Genomic DNA, 21,800 nt, shown 5'->3' with positions numbered 1-21,800 from the left:
ATTTGCTGTCCGTTGTGGCTGTCCCTTAAATGAGATTTCAACACCTTACCAAAAATTTTACACATGAATTATAATTAATTGAGGTTAACGGAGAGGGTAAACGGCCATAGGGAAAAAATTGATCAGTTTTTTTTTATATTATTTTATCAAACATTACATGTCTTTTCATCTTATATGTCTACAATCTTTTTATGATTACTTTCTTAATGGATATTAAAAACACAACGGCGATCCGCTTCTAAAACTTTGTGGCATATGGGTTGAATTGGTCTTCTTCTCGCCTGAGTACGAGCTCGCTCGTCTAGGAGTGGCGACGATGAGGCCGTCATCGGAGACATGGCTTTGGGGTAAAAGGTGTAGGATGTTGTTGGCCACCTAGGACTGGGTGGTGGGGTGCTTGGTGACGCACAAAATATCGCCGTTTCTGACAGTGACGGCGACGATGACGGAGATTCGGGTCTTGGGGAGATTGTCAACAATGGTGGTTTTAGGTCTTGACGTGGGTGGCGATAGGGGTTAGCGGGAGGAGGTTGTCGATGAAGTCCCGTAGTTGACGTCGACGGATTAAGCGGCGGAGTTGAAGGTAGAGAGTAAGAGGAAGAGATAGAGGCGGGTTTCCATGGCTGGTTCATTTAGGAAATGGTAAAGTGACATCATGAATATGAAGTTTTCTGTATCTGCTGTTTAAAACTAACAGACTTGGAGGTGTGAAAGCCACGTCAGGTAAAGCAAAAACAAAATCTCTACTAAAAGAGTCCGTAAGCTAGAACGTTGTTGCCCTTTGGTTTATTATTGCTACTTCAATAGGCCTTGTTTGGTTTAACGATTCAAATTATTGATTCGGTTTGAATTGTGATGATTTAAATTATGGTACATTGAATTGTGATTCTAACCGATATTTAGATATGTAAATAAATTATAATTTGAATTGAGAATAAAATTCGAATTCTGTATGAATAAAGTGTTGAAAACTGTTATTAGAGTCTCATAACAAATCTTATTAAATCTTATTTTTAATTACATCTAAAAATATGTAATATGGATGGGGTTTTGTTCATCTCTTTATTATGAACATATTAAAAAAATTATCTCAATCGGAATTAAAACAAAAAAGTTATGATATTTTTAAGCTTGAAATTAATTGAAGAGAGAAAAAAGAAGAATAAAAAATGTTTTCACTGTAAAACACAATTAAGATTGTTAGAATTTAAGGGTGGCAATGAATTTTAAAATCTAAGGGTTTGAACCATTGTTAATGGTTTGAATTGTCCTTAAATTATCTTCTAACAATCATCAATTTAAATCCTGAACTACGGTTTGAATCTTAAACAACAATTCGGATGGTTGAAACAACAAATGAAAAAATTTATTTTATTCCCTCAATAATTAAAAAGTATTACTTTGAATGAAAGGTAAATAAGTATAGGTAAATAATTTTTCCCTCTCAATTGTTGATAAAAAATCGAATTGAAAACTAATGGATGAACACAATTTGCTTATGTATATAGAAAAGTACATATTCAATAACCCAATGGTAAAGTTATTATGTAACAATATCTTGGGGCATGATCTGCCGAGAATAATCGTAAGATTTAATAATTATTTATTTTAATTATTTGTTGTAGCTATTCCTATTGGTAAGCCACTACCACTAAATTTTGCTAAATTGATCTTAAGTCGTAAATTTCAGCTTGCTGTGCCTCAGTATATAAGAAAAATTATAACTGTATCCTTACTAAATTGTTACAATACATATTTAGGTCCTTGTTTTTAAAAGGAATAATGGACTGATTTTTATTTAAATAAGTAAAGAATCAGTTTTTACCAGATCCCCAATACATAGCGGGATATCTTCAATCATAATAAAGACACATAACACATAATAGTTAGCCAAATGTAGCCAATACTGCTAGTACTATTCGGTAAAAAAAAATTTACCTTAATTACTGTTTGTAATAATAGATTGATTGTTATATCAATCGTTGTATTTAATGAGATTTACAATTAATATATGTTTTGACTCTTTTTATTCAGAAAAGATAGAAAACAATAATATCTTAACTGCATTACACACAACTCACAATATAGGAAAAACATACGACTAACTTGCTATTAATGTGCTACATGAAAGGAAGTGAGAGAAATTCTAATGTAAGAAGCCTCCAAAGGAATTTATAAAATTTTGCGCTTGCTTCCTGCATATACAGTAAAATTAAATTTGTGATCAATAAAAAATAGTTCATTACTTACTGGGACAACATGTATTTAGAGTCGAAGTATATATTTATAAATAGTTACCTTCGCATAATTTTCTTTATCCAACATTTTGGCCTAACAGTAAACAAGAAAAGAAGTTGTAAGAGAGTTTTCACATGTAATTTGTTTTTGCTCGATTTATATATGTAAGACAAACCTGAAAAAGTAACTGCAAGGCAGGAATTAAATGAGCAGGTAACATTACGTGACGCTTAAAAGCCTGTAAACAATAAATTAAAGAAATTATTAAGCACGAGTTGAAGCAAAAACTACTTAAAAATTTTGAATGGAAAAACATTGAGTTACTTTACTTGAGCGTTCAATACTAACTAATAAATCATGAGTTGCAAGACATATATAGAAAAACAAAGGAAAAAACTTATAAATTTAATTAGGATATTTATGAAAGTTGCGTACCAAAAAATGATAATAATAATAATAATAACTATATAGTTAATCTTTAAGCTTTAAAGTTTAACGATGAAAAAGTAAAATTACCTGAGGCATGAAAATGGCAGCTGCTATAGCACCAATATAATTTACCAACAAAATTCCCGTGCCAAGAAGTACTATATTCTTAGGTCCGAATATTGCCGCAAATGTTCGAATATTATGCCTAAAATGTTTCAACATTGTTCAAAAGATTGGAATATATATATACAAGTTAAAATACATTCCAAAATTAAAAGCTAACCAATTAAAAAATATTGACATTTTAAGTTCGTTAAGTACAATGAAACAAATAGAATAGAAAACTTACTTCATGTCCCCTTCAACGTCTTCAATATCTTTTATGATGACATTAACCACGAAAAATAATGTATTAAAGGTAAGGATGAAAACAAATGCGGGGCTGCAGAACAAATTGAAAGCAAAACATAAGGTTTCTAAAAAAAAAGAAAAAAAACACAACTACGTAAGCTATAAATGAATTTAGATTATATGCATTCTAGCTTGGCTATTAGTTATTATATCTGTCTATTCATAGTTCTCAGAAATACATACATACATATATATATATATATAATGCACATTCATATCATATTCAAAACCCGACTAGTTTCTAAAAGGTCTTGCGAACAACCATTTAGAGGGAGACAGATTGATCAATCCAGAAACTCATTTTACCCAAAGCTCCGGGCCTTTAAACATTAGTGAAAAAAAATTACAAAGTGTTCAAGGACAATTCAAAAGAGAAAAAATAGAAACATAAGGCGAAACAAATCCCACAACAAATCAACAAGAATTTCTGAGAAAAGCGAAAACTAATATATTGATTGAGTAAATTATCAAAACATGAGCCCATCACATTATATTTGAATAAAGGACAAAATTTTATGGCTCCATCATGGCATGATCTTATCTTTATAAGATTAACGATTTATAAATTGGTAAGATAATATACTAAATTAATTTGAAGGAGAAAGAACATGACAAAAATATAGAAAATTTTAAAAATATGTGATGTACGTACCTCAATCGGAATGGAAGTCCAAGAGAAGCCATGGTGGTGTAAATTACACCAACATTGTTAATGATAGTTTGCTGCATAATTAAGGTGCTTTTATTATACAAATTATTTTTTCCCTCAAAAAAAGATTTATTCATAATAAACTAGGACCGCTATATTTTTCCCTACTGCGCGCAAGTGGCAAAGAGAGAATTTCAGATGCTCTAAATAGAAATCAGAAAAACATTAACTTCACAAAGTATATATACTAGTTCTATATGCTAGCATGGCAGTCAATTTCATGATTCTAGAATGATATACTCGAAAATTCTGACTCACAAGGTGTCATGTGATCATAAAGAAAATTTAATGTGATAAAATCATATATACTTACATGCAATTTCTAAATTTCATAGGACCATTATATTTCAAACGATCTTATGAATTTATAAATATCAAGAAAAAATTATACTGCAATATTCAAAGGAATGAAAGAAAATAATAGTACCGAAGGAATCAAAATAGTTGTTGCAACAGAAGATTCTTTGAATCTAAACGGAGGTGCAGAGTACATAGTGGACAATATATAACCCAACCAGTATAGAGAAGAAGTGATTGGATCGGCCTTCATCACCCACAAAATCAATTGACCAGCAAGCACAGAGAATATCATAAGTAACCATGCTTGTTTTAATGAGAATTCCCCTGCAGGTATAGGTAAATAAGGTTTGTTCACCCTGAAAATATCAGACATAAAAGCAGAATAAGCTAAAAAGTTTCTTGTCACCAATTCAGGGAAAAAAATAAAACAAATAAAATTAAGTATTAAGCATGCACTATATGTATATATATATATTTTAAAAAGTATACGAAATTGATACTAATTGTTATTAAATTCGTGGAGATGAACGCCATGAACAGAAATAACAAAAACCAAGTCTATACAACTTTTAACCAAAAGAAAAGAAAAGTTTTAACCAAGAATTCTAAGGCTGGTATACATGGTAGGATACATACCCTGCAAATATGGGTAAATATTGGGAACCATTATTAGTGCGATTTGTTTTATGATTATTTAATTTGCTTTAGATTTGCTGTTTAATTTTAACAGATTGTTTAATATATAAACGTCAAGATGTGTTGATATAAATAAAAGAAAAAGCATACCTATCGATATCAGCATCGAAAATCTGATTAATGCCATTAGAATAAACGTGCGCAAGAATCATAGCAATTAGGCCTGGGAATGCCTTTAACAATAGAGAGCATTTAAACAATTGTGGGTTCTCTGCCAACACTCTTGCAAAGAAAGAGCTGCCAAAAACAAGAACTTATAGAGTTATGTAAACTCTCATCATACGCAATTGGAACTAAAAGAAAAATAAGTTAATTTCTTATATTGCAATATTTTTTTTTCGCTCTATCGTTGATTTTCTGTAAAAGTGTACTTACACGGACGATACAATTACTTGAATCATTGCATAAGGCCTTACGAATTTATAGCAAGTAGATCCAAAATGTAAAACCTTTGCGACAACAGAAATTGAATTAGCTGATGCAGGTTGAGCTTTGCCAAATCCTGAATCCGACCCAGCAAATTCATCTTTAGCGGATGCCTAAAATCATCAGTTCACTTTATTAGATGAATCGAAAAAAACTGATTTGACGAACTAATAATATTGATAATAAGATCACAAGTATAGTACACATAAACTAATAAATTTGCGTTTCAATCAAAAAAGAAATGAACTAGTAAAAACACTGAAATAGTTCTGCAAGAAAGCCCTTGACAACACCCTCAAAGGAAATGAACCGTAACACTGTCTCTGATGTGACACTTCTGAATTACCTCTATCAATTTATCTTGATGAAAAGACACGTGGGTCCGTTTAGTTCGCTGATTCGAGTTTTTAATTCGAGTTGAGATGTGATTTTATGTGAGAGCTTTTTACTGTAGCAAAAAAGTTAAATGTGATTATTTGTGAGAGTTTTTTACTGTAGCAAAACTCGAATTCTAAACTCGAATCGGCGAAATAAACGGGGCCTTATTTTCCCCCCCTTATTAGAATCGCATGTGAAACAGAAAAAAAACTCGTTCATGTTTACGTCACCTACTATTTTCAGAGTGTCTACCTATACCCAAAACCATATTCGGTAGGGCCATGAGAGGCATAATACCGTCAGTAGTGGTCTTTTTTTAATATATATGTATGTGTCTATTTTTGTCCCATATCCCCAACATTAAAATTGTTCAAGGGATCATACCGCATTCACTTCATTATAGATGAAGTAAATGTAAGCAAACAATATTTGATTAATATAGGAAAGGTTGAAGATTTGGTATCTTTGATTGTGGCCTTAATTGGTGTCAACGTATTGACATGATAGGAAGCCTTGCTATGCTGAGAGATATTAATAGTTGGTACTCTAAGGGAAAAGTGAGAGATTGTGAGCTCCATATGAATATTGTTAACTAAAACAACCATGCAAAAATGGACAAAAGCGAATGAAAAGTGTTAACAACAAATTTTGCAAGCACTTCGATATTTATAGGATCATGCCATGTCTACTTGTCAATGATACAGTTAATAATATTCTTCTGTGATTACAGCATGCCAATAGCGGAAAAGTCATCTAAACACCTTTACAATGGAAGAGATAAGAGTACTTAAACATACGAAGCAGCACATAATATGCAAAAGCAGTATGATCAAATTTTAAGGAAAGCAAATGTCAAATAGTCATAAAAAAAACATGGGAAAAAAATATATATAATCTTATCTAATCTAACATCAAGTCTATCTAATTTAATCTAATCTAATCAAACATGTATAAAAGTCTCAATGTTCTATTCAATTCCCTTCCTTCACGCCCTTCTCAGTTTACACCCTGCCTAAAAAAACTTCCCGGCAAGAGAGATTATTTCCATTCTTTCACATGTGTTTGTCTAGAAACGAAATAAATTTCTGGCGACAGACTAATTCCATTCTTTCACATGTGTTTGTCTAGAAACGAACGAAATAAATTTCTGGCGACAGACTAATTCCATTCTTTCACATGTGTTTGTCTTGAAACGAAATAAATTTCTGGCGACAGACTAATTCCATTCTTCGACAAGTCTACTAATTGTCCTGCATTTTCTACGAAATTTTCTTTTCCACATAGCATATAAAATTAGTTTCCTTCTTGCAACATGATCATGACGTCTGGTCGCTGTTGGCGGCTTTAACTATGACTGTATATGGAAATTCTTTTGGTTTTAGTAATCAACTAGCACGCATAATATAAATATTGAGAAAAAAGTACTGCAGAGTGGATCGTCAAAAAAGAAAAAGGATTTTCGTTTTTTTATTATTGTTTTTTCAAAGAATTGGGATGGCTAGTAAATTTAAATCAATTGACTGTGCATATATTCTGTAGTATTCGAAGCTAGTAAACAATTCAATATTTTGGCGCCTTCTTACTCGTTGTATACAAATTAAGATAAGAATAATGACCGAAGAAATTAAAATATATAAAAATCTAATCATTTGCATAAAATAATGAATGGCTAGTAAATTTAAAACAATTGATTGTGCATATATTCTGTAGTATTCGAAGCCAGTAAACAATTCAACATTTTGACGCCTTCTTACACGTTGTATACAAATTAAGATAAGAATAATGACCGAGGAAAAATATAAAAAATCTTATCATTTGTATAAATTAATGGATGGCTAGTAAATTTAAATAATTGACTTTGCATATTTCTGTAGTTAAATTTCGAAGCTAGTAAACATGATTTCCACATTTTGACGTATGCCTTCTTCCTCGTTGTATACAAATTAAGATATTTTTTATTACATTTGGGATTTTTGCTAGAACCTACTAGTAACATAACATAACACGTATACTTCAAAACTAAAAATTATAAATGTTTTCTTCCGGACCTATAAACCGCATCCCCACCATGTTAACTATTAAATGTCTAGTTACTTGAACCATTATAGTGTAGCAGACTACTATCATAGATTCATAGCTTGGAACAAGATTCTAAAAGAATAAAGAACAAAAGTTTCAGAAGTACCAAAATGAATAAGTCAATGATTGCATGAGGGAAAAAAAGCGGGAGAGCAGTAAAATGCAAACCCAAAACAAAAATTATGCAATAAACAAGTCTTTGGTAGTTATGCAATAAACAAGTTTTTGGTAGTTATGCACTAAACAAGTTTTTGGTAGTTATGCAATAAACAAGTTGTTCATAACAATACACAATCAGAATACTAAGCTCCACAAAAATGTACCTCATTCCGTAACCTTTGAACCTCTCGTGTGGACAAAGTTAAAGTGCCAAGCATAAGCTATTGAACTATTGAACTAATGTTTTCTTTTCTGTAGGTTAATTTAACACAATGAAAATTGGTCTTGAGTCCATTGAATCTCAAAGTGTGGACGTTGATATTGAAGAGATTGATGGATCAAGTTTTAATACCGAAACTCAAGGCGAGCAACTCCTAAAAAGAAAGAGAAAGCTGAACTCAAAAGTTTAGAGTCACTTGATTGTACCCGAGATTCGTTATATGATGACAAAGGTGATTTCAAACTAATATAATTTATTCATATTTTCTAACTTGATTTTGAACTAACTTGTATGTATAAATATATTTTTTCGTGTAGATTTCAATGAAGAGGTGGAGGATCTCACACAAGACATCTTTAACTTTTCATTGAAAGATGAGGAACCTTTCTCACAGGGATCAACTTCTGTTGTACCTGATGATGGGACTCCCCCCACTACAACAAATTATTTAACTGTTTAATGATTAATCATGTATGTTTGTTTTCTAATTTATGGGAGAGTTTTATGTGTTTGTTTTACTTTTGAACTTAGATTATTTAATGTCTCTTCAGCATGTTAAATAGGTTGAAAAACAAATCTTTAAGTACAAACAAGTTGAGAAACATATTTTATCACCCATTTTATAAATAGGTTCAAAAATTGGTTCAGAAATATGTTAACATGGCCCGTTTATCACCCATTTTATAAACATGTTCAAAAATAGGTTCAGAAATAGGTTAACATGACTCATTTATCACCCATTTTATAAACAGGTTGGCAAGTAATCAACAGGTTGACATGACACGTTTACGACCTGTTTAATAAGCAGGTTAGTCATGTTGTGTCGTGCCAACCCGTCAATATACAGGTCGTGTTTGGGTTTTGTATTTCGACACGAATAATAAACGAGTCGTGTTCGTATCAGGCCTAACCGTGTCAGCTGAGGAGGTCAACACAATACGAACACGACCTGCCAACACGAATTGCCACGTTATGAACAACATCTAAAGTACCACTTAATATGTTCTTTAACTATGGTCGTAAGAGAAGAATTTTCCCAACGCTTATGTGTGATATTACCCAAGCATATTTTGCCTTGGTAAGATCAATATTATCTCTAGTATTGTGTCTTTACTTACCTCTTCACTTAGTAAATTTATGAGATTTACAAGTGTATTTACACAGACACACACACACACCCACACATATATATATATATATATATATATATACACACACACATCTGTTTTGACTGCCTATGCTAAAAAAAATAAAAAGACGATAACATCTTAATAATATAATAAATAAATCACTTTATTCCCCAACCAGACCATGGTTGATGTGGAAAAACATACAATAAGCTTGCAACTAATTTACTATATAAAAGGAAATAAGAGAAATTCTAATGTTAGAAGCTTCCAAATAAATTGATAAAAATTTGCACTCGCTTCCTGCAGACATAATCAAATTAAAGTTGGATCAATACAAATAGTTTACTACTCACTAAGAGAACATGTATTTGAGTCGAAATGTATATTTATATGCAATTAAGTACCTTGCCATAATTTGCTTTGTCCAACTTTTTGGCCTGAAAGAAAATAAGAAATTAAAGATGTATGAGAGTTTTATTTGTATTTTATTTTTGCGTGATTTATGTATATATGACAAACCTGAAAAAGTAACCACAATGCAGAGATTGAGTGAGCAGACAACATCACACGACGTTTGAAAGCCTGTAAATAGTAGATGAAAAAACATAAACTTATTGTTCAATTCTTAGCTTCACATAAATAATACTAGCAAAGGGGAAAAGAAAAAGACTTCCATAAATTCTAAATTTTTTAATGCATATAAATATTCATTTTTATTTTTTTATGTCTTTTTTTTATTATTATTTTTGCATAGATTGTTAGTGATTTACTGTTGGATAAGTGACTCAAATTAATTTTAAGAAATTAACAATTTTATGTTTTTGAGTAAAGAGTGTGTACTTTTAAGAGAAAGAGAGAAAAGTGAGAAGAGAGATAGACAAAGCGTGTGTAAAGGGTTTTGGGTAGAGAGAAAAAGTGAGAGAGTTTGCTGAGTGTGTAATTCTGAAATTGTTAGTGTATTTTTCTTCCTCTCTCGTGGACGCAGGAAATTTTTTCTAACCACTTAAATCTTTGTCTTATCTTTTTTTAGTTATTTTTGTTTTAGTTTATTTTTCTACTAGGTGAGTATAGAGGTGTGTTTTGTCCTAACAACTGGTATTCTGGTTACTTCATCACTTTAACAGATTTATAAAGACTAAATTGATCAATTGCTTGAATGACAGATAACTTACCTTGATAAATCAGTGAGTTACAAAAATAAACAGAGAAACAAATGGAGGCATCTTTAATAAATTAGGATCCTTATGCAAATATCTAAAAAAAAAAAAAATTAAAAAAACTATGTGTCTTTGAAGACGAAGAATTAAAATTACCTGAGGCATAAAGATAGCAACTCCAATAGCACCAATATAGTTTACTAATAAAATTCCCATGCCAAGTAATGCCATATTTTTAGATCCGAATGTTGCCGCGAATGTTCGAATGTTATGCCTATAATGTTGAATATTATTTTAAAAGATAATACATATTCAAGCTATAACACTTTTTGGATTAAAAAGTGTCATATATATATATATATATATAAACTTTGAGAATTAAAGTTCGTTAGAATATGCCCCATATATATGAAACTTACTTCATGTCACCTTCCACATCCGAGATATCTTTTATGATGCAAGTGACCGCGAAAAATAATGTACCAAAGATAGTGATGAAAATAATTTGAGGACTGTAGACGAAAATGAGAGGCAAACATGAGATTTCTATAAATGTTGAATTCATATGTGTATGCATTAGCTCATGAAATAGCAAAAGTAGTAGGTTTATAGTAATATAAAATTGCATAATCAATGGAATTAATTATTTTAGTTTTCTATAAAGAAAATGTTGAAGGCTAATTTCTATGAGATCATTTCTTGTTGACCGTCAAATGCCACTGTTATAATTAAGGGGATATTTATTTCCTATATTCGTCATTGATTTTGAATCATGATTCATTATTTTCTATAGTGTTTTTCTCTCACAAAAAATACACATAAAATAAAAATAATTCTGAATCTATAAACCAAACGTCTACTAAGAAATCTCACTCATTACCAAGCCTGTCACAGGACATCTTACCAAAAAAACAAAAACAAAAAAGCCTGTCATACGACATCTCCAATATTACGCAACAATATCTTGAGATTTAACAGAATAAAAACCAATAAATTATATATACATTATACCCAACTACTACAAATTATTTTAAAAGAAATTTTATTTTAATATAAAAAACACAATACATATATAATTAAGAGACCAGTTGTCCTCTGATCTTTTACGTTAATATACACACACAAACATATACATCTATATACATAGACAAGTTTTCAATAGTTATGTTTTTATGTTTTTATAGTGGTTACTTATTAAATATAAAAATTTAATGACGTGACTTGATAAGAATCAAATTCTCTACTAGATATGATCAATTTTTTCTGATGAACCACTCAATTTATTATCATCGTCAGATTAATAACTTATTATATTTATTGATAGATAAATATTAAAATAACCTTATATATTATAATGAAAATTGGAAGTGGAATTTTAACTGTATTCCAAATTATATAATTTTCAAGCCAGCTACCAACAAAAAGTGTTTGATGTGGCTGAATTGATTAAACGTAGTATTGTCCCTCAAAACGCATGCAACTACTTAAACTATATATATATATATATGTGTGTGTGTGTGTGTGTGTGCATATATATATATATATAAATATATGAATTATTATGTATATTCTAAGTTATCAATTATGGATATTTATGGAGATGAAAGTAACATATATTTGAAACGTTTTTTTTTTTGGGGGGGCGAGAGTTCAAGGATACGAGAAAAGAGAAGAATGAAACCATAAGCTGCAAAAAAAAAATAAAAAATTATTGTTCAACGTACCTCCACCAGAATGGAAGTCTAAGGGAAGTCATGGTGGCGTAAAGTACACCAATATTGTTAATGATAGTAGTCTGCATGAGACTTGATTTTGTTATACAAATTATCATTTTTCCCCGCAAGAAAGATATATAATAAACAAACAGCACTGTGTTTTCATATACTGTGCAAAATATATTATAGCAAAAGAAAGAATTTAATATGCCATAAATAAAACATAGAAAAAGAATGACTTCAAAAAGTATCTTGTAGTTGTTCTATATGCTAGCACAACACAGCACGATAAGCAATTTCATGCTTCTCGATTTCGGACTCACAAGGTGTCCTGTAGTCATAAACAGAATTAATGAGATGAAATCTTACATTCTAATTGATCCCAAATTTAATTTTTGAAATTGAATATAAATGCATTTTAGAAACAAAATTTCCAACGACCTAATAAAATTAATAAATTAGAAGCAAAATTTCATTGCAAGAATCAGAGAATTGAAAGAAAATGAAAATACCAATGGAATCGTAATAATTGTGGCGACTGGAGATCCCTTGAATCGAAACGGAGGGGCATTATACAAGGTAGCCAATAAAATACCAAAGCAATAGAAAGAAGTAGTGATTAGGTCGGCATTCATCACTCGCAAAATCAATAGGCCACTAAGTACAGAAAATATCATCAAAAACCAAGCTTGTTTTAGTGAAAGATCTCCTGAAGGTATGGGCAAATAAGGTTTGTTTATCCTGAAAACATAACGCATAAAAACAAATAAGCTAAAAGGTTCTTTGCGACCAGTTCTGAAAAATAAAATAGAACAAATAAAAGTATATTAAGACATCTTTTGCAGGTACTAATTTTGAAAAAAAGAAATAGCACTTTGATTATAATTGGTTTCTAATATAATCGTCAGCATATGTGGATATATATATATAAAAGGAGTATACCTGTCAATATCGGCATCAAAAATCTGATTAATGCCAAAATTATAAACATGTGCATGTATTATAGCAATTAGGCCAGGGATTGCCTTAAACAACAGAGACCATTTAAACAATTGTGGATTCTCGACCAAAACTCTCGCAAACAAACAGCTGCAAAAGAGAGAGAGAGAGAGAGAGGGAGAGAGAGAAAGAGAGAACATATAAGGTTTAGCATGTCCTACTTGATTTGAGAAAGAAGTCTATGTCTTGTATTGCAAATCAGTTTCTTGTATTACTTACATGGATGCTATAATTACTTGAATCATTGCGTAGGGCCTTATGAATTTATAGCAAATAGATCCAAAACGTGAAGCTTTGACAAATACCGAATTTGGAACAGCTGATTCAGGTTCATGTTTGTCGAGTACCGGATTGGAACCACCAAACTCAAGTTTAGCTTGTGCCTAAAACATTAGTTCAATTTATAATTTGAATTGAAACTAATTTGACCAACAAACACAGGTAACCAAATCAAAAGAGTAATTCTTTTCGTTAGCCAAAAAAATCATAAGAGTTAATTATATCACACTTTTTCTTTTTTTTTAATAAATGGTGAGAAGGAGCAAGTAGCATCAAGGAAGATCAGAATATCCCAACTAGGTTGGAACGTCTTAAAAATCTTGTCTCCTGTTAAGCACCTACTTCAAATTCTTATTAATGAAAATAAGAAAAAAACATCATAAGTTCTAAACGGGGGAGAAATACAGCGTGACAACTAAAAAAAAAAATCCCAAACAATAAACTGGCACCAAAAGGCTAAACCGGGACGCCACTTTTGAAAATCAACTATAATAGGCCTCAGAAAAACCATTTTAGTAAAACCCAAAAAAAAAACAAAAAAAAAAAATCTCAAACAATAAACTGGCACCGAAAGGCTAAACCGGGACGCCACTTTTGAAAATCAACTATAATAGGCCTCAGAAAAACCATTTTAGTAAAATCCAAAAAAAAAACCTAGAAAGGGGAAAAAGAGCACCTGCACCCAGAGATTAACGACTAAAGACCCATAAGAACCTAACTAATGAAAAATTCTTTTAAGAAAAACCTAAGAAAAAGGCTGAAAAATGGTTCTGCAAGCAAGCCCCTCAACAACATCCTAAAAGGGAAACGGACCATAATCCCGTGCCTTCTTGCAAATCACCTACTTATTTAAGTGCTCATATTCTAAGTTAATTTGAAATCTTTGTGGTCCTATATATTATCTATTTGTTTCCTAGTAAAAAAATTGGACCATTTTCGTGAAAAGACAGACAAAGTAAATTGTAGTAAATAGCAGATTTTTAAAATTAAATTAAGTTAATATCAAATTTTAAACTTATTTGAAGTAAATAGATATTTACATGGTAAATAAATATAAATGACTCATTTACGATTGGTAAAAAATAATTTACGTGATAAAAAAATCTAAAAAAGCTTTATTTACATGGAAAAAATTCTTTATACCAGTCGTAAAAAGACAATTTAGGTGAAAATGTTTTCACTAGCGGTAAATGAACCATTTACGCGATAAAGGATTCATTTACCACGTAAACTATTATTTATTTAAAATAATTTTAAAATCTTCTATTTAATTTTAAGTTATTTACTCTATTGTTTGTGAAAATTTTTATGGTGGAGTAAGCTATTTTGCTCCATCAATGGAGATAATTTTATTTTTCATTATTGGATTAGTTTTTGAACGGTCGAATATGTGTAGTCCACATTAAAAATTTATAGCACGCAACACATAACTGCTCCTGCTGCAGATCTGACAGTTGAAAAATTAATCTCACAGAAAAATACAGTCTCTAGATCTGTAGAGTATAATAGCTTGCTTCACAGTAAAGAGTCCTTTTTTTATATATTTTTCTATCTTTTGTCCCATGTCCCTAGGGAGTCAAAATAAGAGTTGTTCAAGGGATCCTATATGAAGTAAAAGGGAAGTAAACAATACTTGATCAATACAAGAGGATAATAATTCAGAACTTTTGCATTATTTCTATTCTAAATGTGAACACCACATATAACAAAGTTGCAAAGAAATAAAGTATACCCGGATGGTATTACGCTTATGTTGGCCGAATAATAAGGATTTTGGGAACCTGCTCTCCCAATGGAGACCTATTGACCGGATCAATAATTTATTGGTGGAGCATTTCAAAGGAAAGTTGGAAGATCTAATATCTTTGGTTGTGGGCTTATTTGGAATCAATTTATTGACATGATAGGAGGCATTGCAAGGTCGACAGATAATAATAGTTGGTACTCTAGGGGAAGAGTGAGAGATTTTGAGCTCCATATGAAATTATGAATATTGTTTACTGAAACAACCAAGCAAAAAAAGAACAAAAGAGAAGAAACTAGTGTTGATACCAAATGCTTCAAGCACTTCGAAATTTATAGGGCCACGCCATGTCTACTTCTCATGATCCCATAGATCTGTCTCCGATAATAGAAACGTCATCACAACCTCTTTCCAGAAGAAGAGAATATTTTAAACGACAAAAGTTTGAAATAGCACATAATATGGCAAAAGGAATATGATTAAATTATAAGGAAGCAAATGGTAAATTCATAACCATAGAATAGTCATAAGTAAACAAGGTAAAAATAATTAAAAAAGGCATGCAGCTTGACAATAATGTAATAATAGAAGGGACAATAGTCTTTGTAATACACTATTCACATTGTTGGTCGATTTAGTAACGTTTACGCTCTCTAATTATTTTATGCAAAACAAAAAAAGTTTTTCTTTGTGTCAAAACCTCCTTAGGTACGCCTATCGTCCTGATCCTCTGCATCAAATCTGCCCTATCGGTCCAACCTTGGTACAGAATGTGGTAAGTTTGTTTGGTATACCGGCTTAGCCACAACACCGATCTTGACTTGACCATTGATAACTACATAAAGTTTTTGTTTAATAAATTTGCAAACAAGAAGATTTTGTTTACTTAATTCATGAAAAAAAGTGGAACAACTTAAAAGACAAGCATGATCAGCAAACATATTTTAGAAAGGACTACTTAAGAAAAAAAAAAAAAAAACGTTCCAAAACTAAAAACATCAACAATACAATTTTTTGCAAGTTGATTTTTATTTCCGGCTTATATATATTAGTTTCGCTAATATATATGTATATATATATATGTCATTTTTTATAGAATTCTTAATTAGTATCCGATTATGTATTGAATCTCTCTCTCTCTCTCTCCTCATATTATAGGTAATCGTGAACTCAAACAATTCAACAATTCAACTATATTGAAATTTTCATAAATCACACTTTCAAACAAGCATATTTCCCTTTCCTTCGTGTTCTTGTCAAGATTTTTCTTTTCTTTTTTCCTTCTATTAAAATGTATAAAATCGTTAGAAGACAAAAGCTGGAGAAATATATATACTTAAAGAGTTGTTTTTGTCTTCTTTGTTGAAAATTATTCACTCCTATTCAGTGTCTAAGACATATGAGAAACACTAGTTTCATAGGTTACTTGTCGGAAGCGTTGGCATCGCCGTTAAGCCGTTGAAACTCGCCGGTGAAACGGACTTGAGAGTAATGAAGTCTCCATTCCAATAACCTCTCCACACACATCCATCACACACAAAAATGCCACACCCTTTAGCACTCACTCACCTATAATTAGATGTGCATAACTCTTTAAATGGAAATAGTAAAAAATAGGTCAATATGAAAAGCTTAGGAAAGTATATAGGTCAATTTTTAGTTATAAAAATTAATAGGCCATAACTTGTCAAGTTATGGTTCATAACCAGATAAGTTATGGACAAATTTGTCAAGTTATGGTTCATAGCCAGACAAATTATGGACAAAAACCATAAATTATAGACAATAACTTGTCAAGTTATGGTTCATAACCAGATACGTTATAGACAAAACCAGTAATTTGGCATATTTATTAACTTATGTAAATTATTAGCCTATTAATTTTAATTTATTGGCCTATTTCCCTCTTTCTTCCCTCTTTAAACCATATGGGCCTAAGTTAAATGGGCCTATTGGGCTTCACAAATTGTGATAGAAAGGTTCTTTGGCTCAATAGGCTGACCAAAATACTTACAGAATAAGGAGTTTATAGGCCTCAAACTAGTCAATAAACTAAGTGTTCATCCCATCATGGACCAATATTTGACATGTATGCATTAACTATTTGACATTAACAAAGTTGTCTATAATATACTTTATTTAATAATAGAGTGAATTATTATGATTATAGAAGTCCACATAAAAAATAATCCAACATTCTTCTCTCAAGAAAAAAAAAAAATATATATATATATATATATTTGCTTAAAATCGTTAGATTTAGGAGGTAAAAGAGAGTAATAGTATCCTTGTAAATAAGCGTAAAAAGAATAACTTATTATTAATTTAGTTTATTTCAGAAAATAGAGATGAGACATGTACTCAAAAGATTAAGCTAGAGTCTATATTTAGCATTCCTCCAAAAAAACTTACATTTTTTTGTCGCTCACAATGATTTGTCAAGACATAGTTTATTAAAAAAATTAATAGACAGTACATATGTTCATCACGGTATTAGTTTGAATTGCATGAGGAAGATTTCATATGTTATTTTAGCGTTGAAAAATGATAAATAACTATGTAATAACTTAACGGGAAAAAACTAAAAATACCACTTAAGATAGTAAAAACTAATATTTATTTACTCAACTTAAAAATAGACAATTAATATTCAATTAATAAAGAGAAAACTAAAGGCTACAATAACATTCAGGCCTCGTTCCTTTCGCTCGTTTAAGTAAAAAAAAAAGAGTTAAAAAGGGAATTTATGTGAGAGAAAACACTGTAATAGAAAACGTCGAATTTAAATTTTTATAAGAGAAAATACTGTAACAAAAAAGTGAGTTGTAATTTGAATCAACAAAACAAACATGGCCTCAATTATTATTTAAAATGAAATAAATAATAGACTTGTATAAAACTATAACAAACCATATATTTTTCTCTTGCTTAATTTATGTTTTTACCTACGGTCAAAGGATAAAAAGATAAACATAACCTAAAATGACAGCCAATTCAGCACAACTACATAATAACTTAATTGACTATTCCCTTTTGTATTACCATTAACCTAAACGCAAAACATTTTGAAAACTCTCAACTGTGTAAAACATTTTGTTGATAAGAGATGCTCCTCTTGTACCAGCTTATCGGTTTAAGTGTTTGTCAAGAATTCTTTGGATTTCGTCAAGTAATTATTGGATTTTTGGCATTGGTAAATAATCTTTCACAATATATGCTTATTTATTATTACCGACACATTTTTGAATTGGTAATTATCTCTACTTTAGTATTCACGAGCCTCAATTCTGCGAGTTTCTGAAGAATATAGTGTTGTATCATATTAAGGATTTTGAGATTATTACATAGTTACAAATATATACAGTATTGTAATTTAAAATATATGTATATGTATATACATACACATATGTAGTATAAAACACGGAAGCTTATTGGATTCATTACAAAAATAAAAAAAGTTCATCTACTTGTTTAAAAAATAAAAAGTTTGACCATTTATTAAAAACAGATGGTAAAAAAAAAAAAGCCATTTACCTAATTTTCTCAAACAATTAAACTTGCTCAAAAACATCGACAACAAAATTGATTTTTTTTTAATTTTAATTATTTCTGTTTTGAAGAGATTGGCTTGTGCGGGATCTGGACGGGAAAAAGTCAAAAGTCAAAACAATGGAACTCAAATTGAGCAGAAAGGGAAAAAAAAAGCCAATTCAACGTTAGTACCATTGTTTTGAAGGAAATGATTAAGGTATAAAGAGGCAATTTGCGCACATCTCAATTAAGTTTCCACTCACTAACTGATCGTATATTAGAATCCTCACTCAATATTATTAAAATAAAAGTATTAAGTAAATGTTTCAACAAAACAATCCAATTAAGATAAAAAGACTAAAGAAAATAGCATAACCATAGAATTGTCATGAGTAAATATGGCAAAATCTAATTAAGAAAGGCATATGGAAGCGACAATAGCATTTGTAATTGTCTGCTCAAAATTTTTATGGTCTGTCTTGTATTGTTTACGGTTTCTAACGTTTTTAAACCAAAAAAAAAAAAAAAAAAAATCCCTTGTTTACTAAAAACCCCCACAGGTATAATTCTGATGCTGGTCTCAACGGTTTGATCTCAACTTGACCACTGATAACTGCCTAAAATCTTAGTTTTAAAAAATTTTGGAAAACAAGAATCTTTTGTTTACTTAATCTAAAAAAAATGGAACAATTTAAAATGACAAAAATATGATCAGCAAACTTGTTTCAAAAGAAAATTCACTTTTTGTCTAAAAAGTAAAATGCTATTTAAATAAAGAATTTAACTTGCTCAAAAACATGGACAACAAAATTGATCTTTTTTTAATTTTAATTATTTCTGTTTTGAAGAGATTGCCTTGTGCGGGATCTGGACCGGGAAAAAGTCAAAAGTCAAAACATGGAACTCAAGTTGAGCAGAAAATATTGGTTAAAGGTTATGTTCTTTTGAGTAACAGGAAAAACATGTAAAACCAAAGTGCCTTTTCCCTTTGGCTTGTATTGGAGAGGGGGTTGTGGGAGAGGCTTTTGAGAAGGTAATGGTCAGAAACTCCTTCTCTCGCTCGTGTGTATCTATACATATATATGTATTACTGGGTAAAATAAATGATTACAATAAACAAATCTAGCCACGAAAAGTTGAAAAGTCATCGTGGAATATTTTCTCTTTCGACTTTTACATTGGTAATTAAATATTGGCTATAATTAATTTATGGTAATTATAGTAGTTGAGTCTTACATCGTATGGTTTATTCCTCGATTTTAATTTATCAGTTGGATTACAAATTCTATAGATAGTGGTTTGATAAGCTTGAGGAAGATTTCATGTGTTATTCAACGTTGAAAAAAAAAAAAGAAAAAGATAATGTTTTGTTGGTGAAAAAACTAAAGACATAGTGTTAAACAAAACCTAGCATGCCTGCCAATTCAGCATATGTATTCCATACGGAAAAGAGTATTCCATTTTGTATTACAATCTAAACATACAGAAAAGAGTCAAAAGTTGCAATGTCAACCTCTCATTTATTCTTTAATGTATTGTTTTTGTTTTGTTTATCTTTTGTGAGTCTTTTTTTCTTCTTCAAACTTCTATACAGTTTATTTTTTCTTTTTTCCCTTTTTTTAAGATATTTTTCTTCTTTTCTTTTACATATTGTCTTTTTTCCCCTAATATTGGTTCACAGTTCATTTTTTACAATATTTTTCTTTGAAATAGTTTCTTTTCTCACTTTATTTTAATTAAAACAAATCTTTTCAAATATCTCCTTATTTAAGTAACTTTAATTACTTTTTAATGTGATTTTTTGAGATAGTTGTTTTCCTGTTGCTCGAATTAATGGACTTAGTTTTTAAAGAAGCTACATATTTTAATGCGGGATTGAACTTATAAAATTACTCCCCACATACATATAACATGTGATTCAACTAGTAACCTAAAAGTAAAAACTATTGAATATATCTAACACGTTCACACTTGACATAGAACTCATCAGAAAAATAAAAAAATTAAATTAAATAAAAAAAACAGAAAGATATAAACGTCACCTTTGACTTAGGCAACCTCTAAGACGGCTATACAACTACAGTCAAAACCACGAAATCCTCTTATCACGTGGCAACGAGCAAATACATTTGCAATAAAATTCATTAATCAACTCTCCTTTTAATCTATCAGACTTTTAGCACCTTTCAACCACTAGTACAATCTAATTTATGTCAGGCTAGGAACTTAATTTAAAAAGCATATTTTGTAATTTTATTTATGAGAGCATGGATATCCTCAAATAGGTTCAAGTTCCAATGTTGTCCCAGGTCAAGGTGGTTTTGGTAGTATGACATTCTTTTTACAATCCTTCACTCCAAATTAAGGTCACGACACCTAACTATATGCAAGTCCAAACTATACAATTTATTGATGATCGATTAATATGAAGAGATCAATCGAAATACATATCACAAGTTCATATAACTACGTACTAATAATTCAAGCATAAGTTATAATGGCACCAATGTGATTTTTATTTTTATTTTTTTATTTTTATTTTTTACATTTATATTCCTTTGATATGTTCATTATACTATTGACAGTGCTGGAGCTGTATTGGGCCTAATGGGGTAGCTCCTTTATATTATAACCTTAAAAAAAAAAAAAAATTAGTTTTCTTTTTTACTTACACGTAAGTTTTTGAAAAAATTTCAATTGTACCACTAACTTCTAACTTTTGAATTTTAATATACATATATTTCAAATTTAAAATACCAACTAAACTAAGAATCAACCATAAAATTATATTAATTCATAATTTTTTGAACCATAAAGTACTTCAATAATTTAATTAAACTTGATTAAAATAATTATAATGAAGTTTAAGTTTAATTCACGCCCCCACTAAACAAATTTTCTGATTCTGCAACTGTATTGATGATATTCATAACATACATGTACGTCATTGTATTGAAAAAAAAAAAAAAAAAGAAGCTTAATCTTTTAGAAGTGCACGCAAATTTTTTTTCTTATTCTTTTAGAATCAATTACTTAATTATTTTGATATTTTAGTAATACATTATTTATTATAGTGATCTTTATATTGTTACGAGATTTACAACTATAATATATACTTTGAGTACCTCTATTACAGAAAACAACACTAAACATACAAATATAGTGCTTGGAAGATTGCTTAGATTTGTCTTCAAAATCAA

At 30.1% G+C, this 21,800-nt stretch overlaps 1 protein-coding gene across 1 annotated transcript; it reads right to left on the bottom strand.

Moving 5' to 3' along the window:
- Positions 1 to 2,029: 2,029 nt before the first annotated feature.
- LOC112093398 lies at positions 2,030 to 13,429 on the bottom strand (the record flags this gene model as incomplete). Its single annotated transcript, XM_024171722.1, has 18 exons — positions 2,030 to 2,195; positions 2,299 to 2,331; positions 2,414 to 2,476; positions 2,755 to 2,872; positions 3,017 to 3,109; positions 3,731 to 3,801; positions 4,215 to 4,443; positions 4,874 to 5,020; positions 5,159 to 5,322; positions 9,580 to 9,612; positions 9,695 to 9,757; positions 10,489 to 10,606; positions 10,752 to 10,844; positions 12,057 to 12,127; positions 12,417 to 12,419; positions 12,560 to 12,788; positions 12,990 to 13,136; positions 13,266 to 13,429. Coding segments are annotated over 18 exons (1,914 nt in total), but the record flags the coding sequence as incomplete, so codon positions are not given.
- Between the last annotated feature and the right edge of the window lie 8,371 nt (positions 13,430 to 21,800).

This window comes from Morus notabilis, unplaced genomic scaffold (assembly GCF_000414095.1).
Source record: "Morus notabilis unplaced genomic scaffold, ASM41409v2 Scaffold31, whole genome shotgun sequence".
NCBI classification, from domain to species: domain Eukaryota; kingdom Viridiplantae; phylum Streptophyta; class Magnoliopsida; order Rosales; family Moraceae; genus Morus; species Morus notabilis.
Note: the sequence above shows the minus strand (reverse complement) of the source record. Positions and strands in the feature narration are given on the sequence as shown.